The 13,877-nt window shown below is 52.6% G+C and overlaps 1 protein-coding gene across 1 annotated transcript in view; it reads right to left on the reverse strand.

The window, feature by feature from the left end:
* Window positions 1-13,877, reverse strand: part of ABCC6 (ATP binding cassette subfamily C member 6) — a gene marked incomplete at its 3' end in the record, with an annotated part of 55,798 nt that overhangs the window by 22,375 nt on the left and 19,546 nt on the right. The window contains exons 11-20 of the mRNA XM_079944532.1: window positions 12,086-12,178; window positions 11,686-11,889; window positions 10,980-11,126; window positions 10,246-10,333; window positions 8,068-8,143; window positions 6,193-6,319; window positions 5,862-6,038; window positions 3,492-3,659; window positions 2,551-2,725; window positions 1,216-1,291 (exon numbers count right to left, since the gene is read on the reverse strand). Coding sequence (XP_079800658.1) covers window positions 1,216-1,291; window positions 2,551-2,725; window positions 3,492-3,659; window positions 5,862-6,038; window positions 6,193-6,319; window positions 8,068-8,143; window positions 10,246-10,333; window positions 10,980-11,126; window positions 11,686-11,889; window positions 12,086-12,178 — 1,331 coding nt within the window. The remainder of the gene's footprint in view (window positions 1-1,215; window positions 1,292-2,550; window positions 2,726-3,491; window positions 3,660-5,861; window positions 6,039-6,192; window positions 6,320-8,067; window positions 8,144-10,245; window positions 10,334-10,979; window positions 11,127-11,685; window positions 11,890-12,085; window positions 12,179-13,877) is intronic.

Below are 13,877 nucleotides of genomic sequence, written 5' to 3' on the forward strand. Positions count from 1 at the left end.
CTCCTCAGCTGGCTGTTCTGTCTCCTTTGTCACATCCTTTAATAGACTGCCAAATGTACGTGTTTCCCTGAGTTCTGTGAGCTGTTCTGGCAAATTACTTGAACTCGAGGAGGGGGTGATGCAAACCCCCATTTTGTCCCCAAGTAGGACAGAAGTTGTGGAAACCCTGGAGACCTACTACTTGCAATTGGCATCTGAAGTGGGGGGAGCAGACTTGAGGGACTGAGCCCTTAACCTGTGGGATCTGACATCTCCAGATAGTGTCAGAACTGAGTTGTGGAGAATTGCTTGGTGTGAAGGTTTGCGGGGGGGCAGGGGGCACCTATCTGGTGTCAGAGTGAACGTTGTAGTTGTGTGAGAGTAGTGGAGAGAAAGAGGGAAGACTAGCAGGTTTTTCCAATACAATATTTATCTATCTACATCCATCTGTCTATGAACTCTACCTATCATCTATCTGTCTATTCATCCATTCATCATCTATCTGTTTGTCTGTCACCCTATTTGTCTACCTACCTACTTACCTCTCTACCTATTATCTACCTATCTGGTCTTACTTAGGATACTGTGCACTGTGAAGACGGTGGGCCGGTCCAGTGTGTGGCCCAGGAGTACTCTGGCTGGCTAGCTGGGATGGGAGGAACTGGGGCCCAACCTCAGGGACCGAGGCCCTCCGGTTCCCCCTGCAGTTCCCTAACAGCTGGCACTTAAGCTCACACTCTCTGGTTCCCAGTAGTCTGTTGTTCTGTTTCACAAGGTCACTTTCCATAAAAAGGGAGAGCACAGGAGTCCAGCTATGGCCTGGCTAAAGGGGGCAGCAGGCCTCCTCCTGGTGGCCCCCACCAGCACCAAGCGATGCTGATGTCCTTCAGAGCATGAATGACAGGGCCTGGCACGGACATTAACAACTATGGCGTGGATCCTTCTTTGGAGCTGGCCCTGCCCCACTCCAGCCATGACAACTCTGATAAACTTTAAGGGATTCATCACATCTGAGGGCAAACTGGTCATCCTGTGAACAGAACATGTGGGGACTTAATCATTGTGGCTAATTGACTGTCAAATAGTCTCTGGTGAATTATCCCACGGCTGAGCCCCATGGTGGGTCTTAAGCAGATGTTCAATCCAGAATGGTTGAGATGCAGGTGGTGACACAGCCGCCTTGCTTCAGCCTCAGCTTTTGTGCCCTCCCCAAGCTCTGCACCAGAGCAAACTCACCTCTCCGGTCCACCCTCAGGCCTCCCACCTCCAGCAGAGCCTCTGCGGTCCTTGGCACTGGCCGGGGGTTCCGTTTCTGCAAGGTCAAGGGAGCCGTGTCACTCTATGGGGGTCGGTACCTCAGAGTCTGGATGCCAGCTTTGACACCCATGGGCTGTGCAGCCTCCGCTCGCTGAGCGTCCATTTTCTCTGATCTGCCCCCTCCCCCCTCTCTCCATCCTCCCTGGGTTCTTCCAGGAACATTATTCATTCATTCACTTATTCAGCTGGCAAATATAATCAAGCATCGGCTATGAACTTGGGGCTGGGAAACAGCAGGAAACACTGCACATAGTCCAAAAGCTCGGGTCTCCCCAATACCCTTGCATAAGCAATCCATTGTGTCTGCGATGTTCTTTTCCAGGTAGCTCTCACCCAACCTCAGGTGTCATCTCCCCCAGGGAAGGACCCTCCTGCCCACCATCCCCAAGCCGGGAGGGTTCCATCTTCAAGCTCCAGGAGGTTGACACCGTGAACCAACACTTAGGGTTTTTACCGGGGTGAGCCAGGGCTCAACAGAGGAGGCAGAGCCTGGGACGGGGGACCTGGCTGTGAAACCCCCTCTGTCATGCGGGGACAGCACACAGCCTGCAGTTGGAGGTTCAAAGCCCAACACTGCCACTTATGAGCCGGGTAAACTTGGACGAGTTCCTTAACTTCTGGGCCTCAGTCCTCATCTGTAAAGTGGAGCTAAGTACAGTACTGACCTCACAGGGGCTAAGTGGTGATTAAATGAGTGAATGGAGGGGCCCCTGGCTGTTCTTTATCACTCACTGTGGCTGCGCTTGAATCACTGACTTCACTTCCAGAACACTGTCATTTTTCCAGTGGGCACTGTGTTCTCTGGATTAGTAGAAGCCCTAGCTGGCATGTTGGGGGCCTCTGGCCTCAAGGCACCAAATGACCTCTTTGCTCAGTCTCTGTAGCAGTTTCAAGCACAGACCCTGGAGTTGAACACACCCAAATTCTAATGTGACCTTGGGCAAATTATTTAACTCTCTTCGGCCTGAGTTGCTTATCTGAAAAGTGGCAGCCGTAATTGCAGGGGTCCCCCAGGGGTGTTGTGGAGACCACATGAGACAATGCATGTTTATAGAAGCACTTAGCACAGCCCCTGGCTCACAGAAGGTGCCACGGGCTCTTACTGGGGGCTGGGTGGCCTTGTGGGAGAGTGTCTGCCTCCAGGCCTGGGCCTGCAGGGAGGGTGTGGCCAGAGTGCTTCACTAGCCAGTGGGATCTGTGGAACCTTCTCCCCAAGGGTGACAGAAGCCAGGCACAGGGTAGCCCAGCCAGTACCTCCTTCTCCTCCATCTCCTGGCTGTCTGGCTCCATCCAGAAGGCCCGCCAGGGTCCCCTTCCTGTGCAGAAGCTCCTGGAAGGAACCCATCTCTGCAATGGCCCCATCTTCCAGCACCACGATCCAATCAGCCTGGGGCAGGACGTGGAGCGCGTGGGTGACGAGAATCCGTGTCTGGGCAGGAAGGGATGGAATTTACACTCGTGCGCTTGACCACTGTTCCAGAGCTGGGGGAATGGGCCGGGAATGTCCTGGGGCTCAGAGTGGGGAAAGCTCTCCTTCTTGTGCTCCTGCCCTTTTTCTCAAAAATAGCATGTCCCAACAGTGAAATAGAGGGACTCCTTCAACCTGTCTCGAAACCAGAAGACACGGAGTTCAACTGAACGTGGCCAGTGACCTGAGGCAGAGCTGTGGTAGTTTAACCACAGACCCAGAAGCAAGAAATGACTGCTCGGACTTCCCTGGTGGCGCAGTGGTTAAGAATATGCCTGCCAATGCAGGAGACACGGGTTTTGATCCCTGGTCTGGGAAGATCCCACATGCCACGGAGCAACAAAGCCCATGTGCCACAACTACTGAGCCTGTGCTCTAGGACTCATGTGCCATAACTACTGAAGCCTGTGCACCTAGAGCCTGTGCTCCGCAACAAGAGAAGCCACCACAATGAGAAGCCTGTGCACCGCAACAAAGAGTAGCCCCTGCTCACTGCAACTAGAGAAAGCCCGCACAGCAGTGAAGACCCAGCACAGCCAACAAAAGAAATGACTGCTGCTGTGAGCCACTGACATTTGGGGGTTGTTTGTTATGTAGCACTGTCACAGCAAAAGCTGACCATTACAAAGAGGAACACTGGATTCATGGAGAATGGTGGTAAGCAGACTTGGGTTAGGACTATCTCTGCCTTTGCTCTATGCCCTCTGAGACATTTTCCCAAACTTACCGTTCCCTGGAGCAGCCCATCAGGCCCAATGACCTGTTTGAAGACATGCTGGCCAACATGGGCGTCCAGGGCTGCCAGGGGGTCATCCAGCAGGTACACAGCAGCCTTCCTGTACACAGCCCGGGCCAGGCTCAGCCGCTGCTTCTGGCCCCCAGAGAGATTCATGCCCTGTGGCCATAAGAGAGAGACAGGGACCTGTGTCTACGCCTGCTGGGTGAAGCTGGTGTGACAGGGGCCAGGTCTGCTCATCAAAGTGAGCTGTGGCTCATGGGGCCTGTCCTCTAGGGCCACCTCCAGCTTGAAACGCTTGCTCTCAAGCCAACATCCCCCCCAGCTTCCACCCTGCCTGGCTTCTCCCCTTTCCAGACAAGCTTCCTGCACCCACTGCTCCCTCCACTTGAGTCTGGCTTCTGTTCCCATTTCTCCACTGATGCAGCCTTCCTCAAGGACACTGGTCACTCCCCTGTTGCCTAATCCAGTGGTAGCTTTTCAGTCCTTATGTTCTTATTTCCTTCCTTCCTTCTTTCTTTTCTTTTCTTTTCTTTTCTTTTTTCTTCCATTCTCTTCCTCCCTTCCTCTCTTCCTTCCTTTTGTTCTTTCACTTGTTCATTCATTCCACTCATATTTACTGCATGGCTATTATGTACCCAGCAGTGTTCTAGGCTCTGGGGACACAGCAATGAACAAAACCTCATCCCTGCTTTCATGGATCCTTCACTCTAATGAGGATGGGGTGGGATAGAGATAATCAATAAACAAACACATAAAATGTTATCACCTATCAGATGGTGTTATACACCATGAAGAATAATAGAGAAGGGGAAGGGTGTAGGGTGTACTGGCATGAGCAGGGTTGCTGTGCTGGGTAAGGTGGTCAGGGAAAGCTACTCTCCACTAAGAGACTTGACGGGATGAACCATGTGAACTCCTGAGAAACAGCTTTACAAGCAGAGAGAACAGCAGGTGCAAAGGCCCAGAGGTAGGAGCATACTTTGGGTGTTCCAGGAACATCGTGGAGATCCATGTGGCTGGAGAGAAGCAGGAAAGAGGGAGCATGATGGGAGATGAAGTCGGAGATAACTGGGGTCAGATCGTGGGGTTGCGCCTTGTCAGTGATGGTCAGCACTGTGGCTATAACTCTGAGGGGATGGGGAGACCTGGAGGGTTCTGAGCAGACAAAGGACATGAACTGACAGATCTGAAAAGAATCCCTTTGGCTGCTGCACTGGGATTAGCCTGTTAGGGGTGAGGACAGAAACAAGGAGGGCAGTCAGGGGCTCCTGCAGCAATGTGGGAGAGCTGATGTGGGGACTGGAACATTCTGGATCTGCCTCAAAGGTGGATCCAACAGGATTTGCTGATGAATTAGATGTGGGTGTAAGAAAAAGAGAGGAATTGAGGAGGACACCAAGGTTTTGGATCTGAGCTCTGAAAGGATGGAACTTCCACCACCCAGGATGGGGCGAGCTTCGGGGGAGGAGGTAACGGGAAATCACGTTTGGTTTAGGATGTGACACAGCTGGACAGACGTAGCCAGCAGCAGGCACCCCCTCCTGATACCCCTTTCCCTTGGCTGCACGATGCCTCATCCTCCTCCCTAGATGTTCCTTCTCAGCTGATCTCTCTGGCTCCTCCAGACCCTTTCCAGGGCCCTCTCCTCTACCCTAGAGGAAACCTCACCCATTTACTTGACTTAAACTTCCACTATTCCACTCTCAATTCCCTAATCTGGGGGTCAGGAAGTGTTTTCTGTAAAGGACCAGAAAGTAACTACTTAAAGCTTTGTGGGCACCCCACCCCACCCCCACTGCCCTGGTCTCTGTCACAACTGCTCATCTCTGCCCTTATCGTGCAAGAGCAGCCATGGACCACAGGTAAATGAATGTGCATGGCTGGGTCCCAATAAAACTTTATTTACAAACCCAGACGGTGGGCCAGATTCGACCTGTGGGTCATAAGTTGCCATCCCTGCCCAACCCACAGCTCCGGATGCATACATCCTGTTTATTGGACATCTCTGCCCAGACCCTTTGGTGAGGTCCAGAGAGGAGAAGCAGTTTGACCAGTGTCACCCAGAGAGGCAAGGCAGGAGCCTGGATCACCTCATTCCCGGTTGTTGGAGAGCCCCTCACCACCAAGCCCTGCCATGTCTCCCAGCCTCTCCTCGGTCTCTATTTTCAACCATTCACTCATTAATAACTATTTATTGAGTGCCTGCTATGTGCTTGGCTCTGAGCTGGGCCCCTTTTCTCCCCTACCTCCCTGCCCCCACCCCAGTGACCCTCCCACCACACCAACCCACAGGTCAGGGTGGCAAATGACCCTCAGCCGCCATGCCTCCCTGGCCCAAGAAGGCCCTGAGACCCTCACCTGCTCCCCAGTTTGGGTGTGGACTCCTGCAGGGAAGCTGCCCACGTCTGGCCACAGGGCACAGGCCTCTAGGACCCTCTCCAGCCACGGCAGGTCCAGCTCCTGCCCAAAGCACACGTTGTCTACCACGGACATGTTCTGGACCCAGGCCTCCTGCGGCACGTAAGCCACCGGACCCTAAAACACAAGGAGGCTGATGGGGACAGAGGAGGAACGGTGGGAGCTAGGCTCTTGGTGGTGGTGGAAGGCGGCAGGGAGCTTAGCTGTGAGACGGGGAACGGAGGAGCAGAGACGGGGACATTCCAGCAGACAGGCAGGGGTGCAGCCTCACCTTGATGCTCACGGACCCCTCCACCTTTGACAGCTCCCCAAGGAGGGCGGAGAGCAGGGAGGACTTTCCTGCCCCCACTGGACCGACGACAGCCAGGAGGCAGCCCTGGGGCACCGTAAGGTTGATCCTGGCAACACAGAAGGGGTGACGTGTCCCTGGGTAGGATTCAGCCCGAGTCTGCGCAGAATTAGTGAACCCCAGACAGAGCCAGCCTCGGCTGCTGATGACACACCCGGGGTGGGGGGGCCGCTGAGAGGATGTCTGGGGGCCATCCTTCCCTCTCCCGATCCCTGTCTGGCTATGCGAGCAGCCATTCTGCATGTGATCATACATGTGCCCACATACATGCACGCACATGTGTATGTGCACACTCACTACACCACACATGCATGCATGACAAGCACAGACGCATGCAAGCACACATAGGGCACGTGTCTGTGCACACATATACTACATACACAGACTGCACACACACAGATACACACCCTCACACAAGTGCACATATGCACACCATATGTGTGTACACACAGACATATGCACACAACATATACACAATCCATGCACACACAAGTGCATGCACACACACAAACATGCTCTCACACACGCCCGTGCATACACACATCTGCACGCACGCATGTACACCCGTGTGTAAACATGTACCCACACTCACACAGGGTTTATTGGGTAGGAGGTTTAACCAGCATCTCCTCTTGCCCAGGTCATTGCCACAAGCTCCTCACCACTCTTCCTGCTTCTGCCCTCCCTCCCCGCCCCTTTCTGTGTCATGCAGTCTGTCCTCCATGCAGGGGCCCAAGGGACCTGTTCAAACCCAAGCCGGCTCATGACACTCCCCCGCTGAATCCCCTGGCGGTTCCTGTTTCACTCAGGGTAAAAGCTGAGGTCCTAACAATCATGAAGGACACCCAGCATCCCATTGCTGCAGCCATGCTGACTTCCTGCTTCCCAAACACACCTGGGGGGGTTGTGCCCTGCAGGTGTCACGCAGCAATGTCTAGAGACACTTTCAGTTGTTACACCTGGTGTGGCTGCTGCTGGAATCTAGTGGGTAGATACTGGGGGTTCTGCTAATCATGCTACAGTGCACAGGACAGCCCCCATGACAAAGAACTATCCAGCCCTGAACATCAGCAGTGCTGAGCTGGAGAATCCTGGGTCCAGGCATACTCCTGCCTCAGGACCTTTGCACTTGCTGTTCCCACTGCTTAGAAAGCTCCTCTCCCAGGCACGTGCAAGGCTCATTCCTTCCCCTCATTTGACCTCTGTTTAAATGCCAAGCCTTCCCTCACCGCACACACCCCTCCTTTGACATCGTGCTCTGCCTCCTGACCCTGATTTCTCATTTGTGCACCCTCCCACCCCCGATCAGAACATCAGCCCCAAGAGCACAGGGTTCTTATCTGTTTTCTTCACTCTATTCCCAGTTCCTAGAACAAGGCCTGGCACATAGCAAGTACTCAATAAATACAATGAAATGAGCAAATGACAAGAAACACAAATACGGCCCTGGGTGTTTTCTTTCCCTTCACAGGGAGTTTTGGGGTTGGTGGGGGTTTTCTGCCACAGAGACCCAGCCAAATAGTTGGGGGCTGGAGGTGACAATGACCAGTCTGACACAGGAGGCACATAAGCGCCCACAGCTGACTGGGCCGGGCCTTGGAGCTGTTCTTGGCCAGGCCTCCCTTGGCATCATCGTGACCAGCCTGGGGACCAGACAGCCATCTCCTCCCTGTTGGGCAAGGCTCAGATGCCCTGTTCCCCCTCCGTGGGCAGGAGCTCTCCCTTTCCCAGCTTTCCCATCCTCCCCCACTTCGTCAACGGCAACAGGAAGGTTGTTACCAGGGAAACCACCTGTACCTGTGCAGGCAGGGAGGGCTTTCCTGGGACCAAGCGAAGGTGCCTTCCTGTATTCTGATGTAATCCTCTCCAGTGGCTGCAGGGCATTAAAGACCAGTTATAAGAGATGCTCCCGGCTGGCCCCTCCTCTAAGAGACCCCCAGGCAACAGGAAATCTCTTCCACTAAACAAACTGTCCCGCCACTCACTGGCTTGTGTGTGACCCTGTGATGGTCATGTTCTCTCCCTGCCGGATGGTTATACAACTCGGGTCGGCAAACCATGGCCCAGGGGCCAGATCCTGTCTGCTGCCTATTTTTATAAAGTTTTATTGGAACACAGCCATGATCATTCATTTATGTAGTGCTATGGCTGCTTTCACACTACAAAGGCAAAGGTGAGCAGTTACAACAGAGAACAAAGGGCCTTGGAAAGCCTAAAATATGTACAATTGGGTCCTTCATAGAAAAGGTTAGTGGGCTTCTGATACAATTTATCACCTGATCCGGGACTCTGGAGAGTGAAGGGAGTGTTATTAATTCCACTGGGACCACAGATGTAACCAGGGACATATGGTCTCCCTATGTCCCTGGGTCTCAGATGTTTTATCTATATAATGAGGGAGGAGCCAGATTTAGTGGTTTTGGACACTGAATACACATTTAGAATCACCTGGAAAGATTTTTTAAAACACAAAGCTCTCCATGGCTCAGCCCAAACCAATAAATGACAATCTCCATGGGGGTGGGGCCTGAGAATCTTACATCTAATGAGCAGTTGACACCCGTTGACACCCCCTGGACTGGATGGTCTCTAGGGGAGGGTTGCAGACAAAATGCAGGACGTCCAGTTACATCTGAATTTTGAATAAACAATGAGTACTTTTTTAGGATAATTATGCCGCCACATATTGCATGGGAGCTACTAAGACTAAAAAAACCTATTTTCTGAGTATGCGAAATTCAAATTTAACTGGGAGTCCTATGTTTTTCTTTTGTGAATCTGGCTACCCTACTCTGGGGTCTTGTCTTTTCTTAATGGTCTGGGGTGTGGGGATGCTTCTCCATTTCCCCATCTGTAAAATGGGTGGGTCGTAGAGGTACCCACCCCATAGTGCTGGGTGAGGAGCGAGGGGGTCTCCACTAAGTAAAGCACTTTGAATGTGCTGGCTCGTGGTAAACACTTGGTCAGCATTAGCTGTCGGTGTCTGTGTTCATCTCACTGTCACACACCTTTGGGGGAACAGCAGGGACTGAGACTGTGGGGGGCGGTATGAGGCTCTGGCCGCAGGCAGGTGACCAGGTGTGTCAAAGTCATGACTCAAATAACCCTTAGGGGTCTCTGGTCCAGGGTCCGTGGGGCCCTCCTGTGGGGATAAAGGCACGACATCACGGACCCTAAGCTATTTATTGGGCAGCTCCTGAGACCGGGGACCTGCTATCTTTTGGTGGCCCTCAGGGTGATCCTGGTGGAGATGGGGTGACACAGTGGGGAACGGAGCCAGCAGTGGGGGAGTTACTGCCCAGGGCCACACAGCTGGGTGAGGCAGACCTGGGGTTTGAATGCAGAGCCCACCTCTGAATGCCCACATCGCACTGCTTTGGCTGAACAAAGCTTTGCCCGGCTGAAAACGTGCCCGGAGCCGTGAGGAGCCTCAGAAACAGCAATTTTGGGTTACTTAGAGGCCTCTTTGCTGACTTCTGTGGGGTTTTCTCCTAATAATAATTCTAACTAAAATGCACTGAATGCTGACTTTGTGCAGGGCCCTGCTCTAACTGCGATGCTTCAAAGGACTCATTTAACCCTCACAACAATCCTATGCAGAGGTGCTGTGATGATCATCATGTCCATTTTGCAGATGGGAACACTGAGGCTCAGAGAGATTAATAACTGGCCAAGGTCTCCCATGTTGGGGTCAGTGCTGGAGCCAGAGTTTGGATTCAGGCACAAAGTCACAGGATATATTTCTAATCACCATGTGGGTGATTTCTAGGTAAGCAGCTTGATGCTTTCTTAGGTACAAGGGGAGAGCCCTTACATGGCATCTGTTTCCTAGTCACACGGCCGATGGCCTGGTCTGCACATGCCAGCACACGCCAGCAGCCCCTCAGCTGGGCCTGGCATTCCATCTGTGGGAAAGGGGAGCCCTGCTGGTTCCCTCATCCCTCCCACCCCCTTCCTGCTGAACTCAGCTCTCACCACATCTGCAGGACCTTGAGTCCACGGCCTCAGGGTCAATTTCTTCCAGGCAGAGGAAGGCAGCCAGACGGTCAAAGGACACCCGGGCCTGGAAAAACCAAAGCCCTAGGTCAACTGTGCCATAAGGGCAAAAAAAGAACTCGGGCGTTGGGTGCCTCAAGATGGTGGGAAAGCTTCCGGACTACCGAGTCCTACACATTTGCAAGGCATCAACACAAAGCTTTCTGGGTCACGGAAAACGATGCACGTGAGGTTGGCACAATGAGGTAGTGGTGACCTCCCACCTCCTTGCTTCCATTCTGCAGACCAGACGCGGGAAGAGGATGGTGGCTTTTCCAGTTGGCCGTCATCAGGAATGATTGCAAACTTTGTCCACCTTGGAGGCACCCTCTCCACTCCCAGCCCCAACCCCATCTTCCGTGATGAAAGGATAGTTAAATAGGGGCGGCTCAGCTGGACCACTTTTCTCATTTTCATCACACGGTGTGAGTGCAGACAGTAGAGGAAGAGAAATGAAGTGAAATTGCTTTGTATAAAAAGGGAACCGGACTGAATTCTTGCATGTGGAATTGCTGGAAAGGTGAGGCTGCCTATTTTGAGGATGTTTGCTGGCATCTTCCCGCTGTTCCCTGTGCCCTCCTGTCTCTTTCCCTGCTTCGTTTCCTTGCCCCGGCACAGCCTGCTACACCCCTACACGGCTCCTCCAAGACGGCCTCCCCTCCCTGCCACCTCACCTGGACAACGGAGTGGATGGAGAAGGGCAGGAAAGCCTGGGCCTTGTTGAGAATGTTGAGAACCGTGAGGGTCACGAAGGCCTTCTCAGCGTCCATGGCATTCTCCTCGGCCACCAGAGTATGGACAGCAAACACAACCAGTGCCACCTGGGTGGGAGACACAGGAGGTGACATTGAGCTGCTAAACGTGGCCAGGAAAGGCAGGCCAGCTGTGGTATCTCAAAGGGTCCTTGTGGCCACACCTGCCATGTGGGAATGGGTTCCCCTCCACCCAGATCTCCCCCCAAATTCTTCTACTGATGAAAGGAGTTGCGTGCATGTGACCCCTGTTCTAAGAATCAGAAACTCTTGGTTCCAGGCTTTGGGGGACACCACAGTTTTCCATCTTGGTGGCATTTGTGTGGTTCTAGACATGGGTGGAACTTGTGACTCTAGACTCTCTGGGAAGATGACTCTGAAGTTGCAGGTATCAACAGCCACGGAGGGCTCTAGGTCCTGGTGGCATTTGTAGTTCCGGATGTCACTAGGGGGTGGTTCTGTTCCAGGGGTTGGTGGTGTTTTGGTTCCAGGTGTCGTCGATATGATGATGATGATATGATGACCAGCAGGTCAGTGCCCCTGTGATCCTATATGGGGAGCCCTTATCCCCACATCCAGCACTCCCTCCCCCAGTCCATGCTCTGCAGGGAGACCAGAGTGACATCACCAGAAACGTGGACACTTGGAAGGACACCAGAGACACAGAGAAGAGGAGGCTGGAGGTCCTCAAGGCGCCCAGCTCCTGGGCCCGGATGCTCAGGACTCTGTCCAGAAAGGCTCCCTCCCAGCCGTGGTACTTGACCGTCCTCACGTTCCTGAGGATGCAGCTGGTGAGCCGTGCCCGAGAGTCCTTCTTTCTCATTTGCTCTTCCTGGGACCAGAGGGAAGAAGAGAAGAGGGGACAAGGGCAAGTCCGGGATTTTCCTTCTCTGCAACCGCCGCAAGCCGCCACCACGCCCACCCCACACCTCTCTCCTCCCCACTGCCATGCACCAGTGCAGGGCCCAGGACCTGCAGGCTTCCTGCCCCCTTCCTGCCTGGAGTGTCCCTTCTTCCAAATGCCAAACCTGATGGTGGTTCCTCTTCTTGGTGATGAAGAAATTCAGAGGGAGAAGGCTCAGGAAGACGGCGATGGCGGTGAGGGCAGAGGGTCCTAGAAGCTGGAGACAAAGGGCAGGATGTCACGAGACAATTCCAGAAGCCCAGCTGTCAGTACAGGGGTGGAGGGAGGCTCAGACTTGGGCCCTAAGGCAGGGAGGTGTCAGAGAGTCCAATGAGTGCAGCCACCAGGTCTTAGAGACCAGGACTCATGGGCTCCTTAGAAGGAAATACCTGTGGAAGATGGAGTCCATCTTCATTAGGGAGGGGAGAGAGGGGGAAATGATGCACCTCACACAATGGAGTGGGAACGGGGTCATAGTCAAGACGAGTCATGCACCTAGATGGGCAGGGCAAGGGCGGCGCCTGGCTAGAACGTGAAGACAGACTCTGGAATCGGGATCTGGGTTCAAATCCTGACTTTACACATACTGGTGTGGCCTTGGGCAAGTTACTGACCCTCCCTAAGCTGCAGTTTCTCACATTAAATGGAAATGGAGCTGTTTCCACTGCCAGTAGTGAATGCTGGTGTCATACAATCAATGATTATCCCCTGACAAGGGTTGCCAGATTTAGCAAATAAATATATTTAACGGCCTGCCCAGTGAAATTTGAATTTCAGATAAACAGCAAATAAGTTTTTAGTATAAGTATATCCCATGTCATGTTTGGGATATATTTATGATAAGAAATTCTTCTGTTTATCTGAAATTCATCTTTAACTGGACGTCCTGTATTTTGTCTGGCAGCCCTACCCCCCAGCTTTGTGACTTGGGACAGTTATCTTCCCTCCCTCGTTTGTTTCTCTATCTGGAAAATGTGGAGGTGGCGAGTAGGGTAAATGATTTTTAAGTGGCTATGATTTGAGATTCCTCCTGAGGTCATTTGGGTCCATTCTCTAGACAAGCCCCACCCCCCTCTTCAGTCTGTGGGCCTCATTTTCCCCTCTCAGCCCCTAAGAAATGTTTACTTTCTAATCTTGACGCCCTAGCGAGCCAGTGTTTCATTTACGCAGCAATTGCGCCTCCCAATGGCCAAATGGAGAGATGCCCAGAAGGCAAACACCTGCCTACAGCCAGGGCTGGGAGAGTATTCAAAGGAATGTGAACAGAAGGTTAAATAAACTCTCTCTGGCAAAAATGCTACAAATGCTAACTGTAGCAACCCCAATTCCTACCCCTCCCCCTTTACCAGGGCCTCATGGTTACTTTCTGATGTTAGGACCACCTGCCAAGGGTCAGGGAAAGTGATGGGTGTGTTGTCTGCAGTTTCACTTGAGTCACCCATCGGCCTGCTTAACTGCCCTGCATTTTCCCCAGTGTCCTTCCTCCCTTTCTCTCTAATAATAACAGCTAACATTTATGCACTTACTGAGCACCCTCTGTATGCTAGGTCCTAGACTGCAAGGTAACAAGTCAAAAAGTGTCCAGGCCCCAAGCCCTTATGGTGGGGGCACTGGAGCAGTAGCAGAGGTACAATAATGATGATAACACACAGCTGATATTCTGGAGCATTCCACACTCACTCACAATCAATATGCTGTTGATACACCCACCCAGGGGCCTGTGAAACACAGCACATGGGCCAGATCTCTCCTGTTTATATGCCGACCTCAAGCCATACAAAGATTGGTAATCGGTCTTACATTTTAAAGTGATTGAAGTAAATCAAACGATGATGATTTCATGATATGTGTTAATTACATGAAATTCAAACTTCAGTGTCCATAAGTAATTTTATTGGAACACCACCAGGCCTGTT

Source organism: Stenella coeruleoalba (genome assembly GCF_951394435.1).
Source record: "Stenella coeruleoalba genome assembly, chromosome: 15".
In the NCBI taxonomy this organism is placed as follows: Eukaryota; Metazoa; Chordata; class Mammalia; order Artiodactyla; family Delphinidae; genus Stenella; species Stenella coeruleoalba.